Source organism: Pinus tabuliformis, chromosome X (assembly GCF_031772625.1).
Source record: "Pinus tabuliformis cultivar Carrire ecotype Pingquan chromosome X, CPIR1, whole genome shotgun sequence".
Taxonomy (NCBI): domain Eukaryota; kingdom Viridiplantae; phylum Streptophyta; class Pinopsida; order Pinales; family Pinaceae; genus Pinus; species Pinus tabuliformis.
This window is the reverse complement of record NC_142308.1, coordinates 1,291,511,973-1,291,515,060: the sequence shown is the minus strand read 5'-3', so window position 1 is coordinate 1,291,515,060 and position 3,088 is coordinate 1,291,511,973. Positions and strand designations below refer to the sequence as shown.

At 45.4% G+C, this 3,088-nt stretch overlaps 1 protein-coding gene across 1 annotated transcript; it reads left to right on the top strand.

The window, feature by feature from the left end:
* The first annotated feature begins 580 nt into the window (after positions 1-580).
* On the top strand, positions 581-1,255 carry LOC149144770 (uncharacterized). Its single transcript, XM_089452266.1, has one exon. The coding sequence runs from the start codon at positions 581-583 to the stop codon at positions 1,253-1,255; it is 675 nt and encodes a 224-aa protein (XP_089308392.1).
* The last annotated feature ends 1,833 nt before the right edge of the window (positions 1,256-3,088 follow it).

Here is a 3,088-nt window from a genome sequence, read left to right as displayed (position 1 = left end):
TTAGAAATTTTTGTCTACCCCCATATAATTTCAATCTTTTTAGATTAACTTGAAACATAAAAATTTTATTGTTTGAATAAACGTTTAAAATTTTAATTTTCATCATTATTAATTATATCAAATTTTAGAAAGCGGCGAAGTAAGAAAGGGCCTGAGGATTGGGCGGTCGCGTGAGAAAAACTAGGGTTTAGCGAAATCCTAACGGTGCCTACGGCTCTGAGAGGCAGACGCACACAGTCTGCAAGATTCCTCACTGCAGTGTATCAGGGCTGCAGGGTACGAGCAGAGGGCAATGGATCAACCTCAGGGGGGGGTGCCAGAGCCCTCCCCTTCACAGCATATGCCTGAGAAAACTGTTATCTTCGGTTCAGTGGACCCGGACGTCCTCAACAAGGGGAAACAGTAGCAAAATAGTGAAAAGGAGACAGGCCATCGGAACAACAAGGACAACAATGAGCAAGAGAGACAAGAAACTCCAGATCCAAGCCTAAAGATATCCTCATCAACCTGTCGACCAGTGGCCAAAGAACGGCCACGAATAGAACTGCCTGACGACATAATAGAAAGAAGAATAGAGTATATGAAGGATCATGCCCTCATTGGGAAGTTCATTGGGTTTTGGCCGACTGAAAGAGCTTTATATGGTTGGATTGCGGCAAAATGGAAACCCAAGGGAGATGTCACGCTTCAACTGGGGCCGAAAGGCTTCTTCACCGCAATTTTCTTCTGTCTCGAGGACAAATACAGGGTCCTGGAAGGAGGGCCTTACTTTTTTAATGCAACAGGACTATATCTGAGAGAATGGATTCCAAGATTTAACCCAGACAAAGAAGACCTTACCTGGACTCTGGTATGGATCAGATTATACTCTCTTCCAGACGAATACTGGGCAGAAGAAACACTCAGGGGCATTGGAAATGGAGTGAGAACATACATCAGAGCAGCAGAAGAAACTAAATCGCGTAAGTATGTCTCCTATGCTCGTATCTGTGTTTTTATTCGCTTAAATGAAGCGCTACCAGAGTCGATAACCCTTGCCCACAGAGACGAAGAATGGATCCAGCCGCTTGACTACGAACACGTGCCCTTCAGGTTCAGAAAATGCCATGCACTGGGGCATCTCTTCAGAGACTGTCCCCTAAATGCCAAAGTCAACCCCCCTGCCTCTTCTGATAATCCGTCCCAAGACGGCTTCACCAAAGTCTCAAGCCGAAAGCGCTCGCATAAAAAGCCTCAGAATGGAACCAAACCCTAGCCCAACAGACCCTCAGATCCAGCCTCCAAGAACAGCTTTGACATTCTTTCTAATACCCCTGAGGATCAACCCCTGACCTCTAACCCCATCCATTCACGCCCTTCTTCTTCCTCTCACCCACCTCCCTCTGATCCCCCCTCCAAATCTCACACCCCCATCCTCTCCCCTTCTATCCTAAGCAGAAGTCAGAAAGACCCAGAGGAGATTCACAAGATCATGGAAGTGGACGGCAAGGAAGATGCACCCAAGGACGCAGAAAACAATATAGAAGACAGCAATGAAGTGCAGAGATGGTAGAAGAGCCAGAGAGTGTAGACCTAATTGGTCTGGATATTCTGGAATTGGAACAAGCATGTAAAAAGCGAGCATATGATTCCATATCTGAGCTCCAGCTCGACAAGCTCGAAGAAGTCATTTCAAAAGCCTTCCATCAACACAAATTCGGAATACAACCAGGTAGTCCTTGGGATGGCAGCCTGCACCCAAAGGATTCCAAGAAGAGAGGAAGGAAAACAGACCTTCAGCGAACCATTGAGGTGGGGAAAATCCTGGTAGATTCAGGTAGATATGCTAAGTTAACGAAGTACTACAGGCCTTCCAACAATAGTTGAACCATCAAGCTTGTATCCTGGAACATAAGAGGGCTCAACAGCCCCAGAAAACTTAGGATGTTAAAAAACATGATCAAAATGGAAAAGCCGCAGATGTGCTTTCTCTAGGAAACCAAATGTAACAGTTCCACCCTAGGCAATATACTTTCAAAAGCATGGCCAGGCTGTCGATCGGTAGCTGTAGATGCCATGGGAGCTTCAGGAGGATTAGCCATAGCATGGAACACTCAAGCAGTAACTCTCACAGATTTTCATGCCTCTCATCACCTTATACAGGCAGCCTTCCATATTCTGGGCACCAATATTCATGGTAATCTTTCTAATGTCTATTTTCCTCAAGAAACAGGAAGCAAGATCATGCTACTAGACACCATAGAAGCTTTAAGCAATAATAGAAGACATCCTCTATGGATTGTGGCAGGAGACTTTAATATGATCACCAACAGCGAGGAAAAGATAGGAGGTAGAATAAGATTGGAGCCGGAAGTTGCTCGCTTTAAGGACTTCATCCAAGATGCGTCTCTAATCGATCTGCCGTTCGTTAATGGTACCTTTACCTGGAGCAATCGCAGAACTGGTAAATCCCAAATCGCTTCCAAATTAGACTGCTTTCTCATCTCTGATAATGCGGTACACTTAGGGGGAGATATCTCAGCGGAAATTTTGGCACACACCGGTTCGGATCACTGGCCGATTGCCTTACAATGGAGGAGACCAGGAGATCTGACCAAAAGACCATTCCGCTTTGAGGGATTCTGGCTGTCGCACCCTGCATTCAAGGATTTTGTCAAGACCACTTGGGAATCTTTCGTTCCCCCAGAAGGAGCGAAAATGTACCAATTTCAACAGAAGCTGAGATTTCTAAAAAATCAACTAAAAATATGGAACACGGAGACCTTTGGCAACATATTCAAAGCACAACAAGAACTGAATCAAGAGCTGATGAATCTCCAACGAAAGATAATCACAGAAGGGCATACAGAAGCTACCCTGGACCAGGAGAGGCACCTACACAGTCAGCTGGAAGAAAGGAGAAAGCAGGAGGAAATCTATTGGAGGCAAAAATCAAGAGTCCGATGGCTGAAGGAGGGGGAGCGCAACACCAAATTTTTCCACAGAACCACGGTGCAGAGAAGAATGCACAATACTATCCCCTTCATCCAAAATCAGTCAGGGGAAAAAGTCGAGAAGCATGAGGAAATAGAAGAGGTTCTCCTAAACC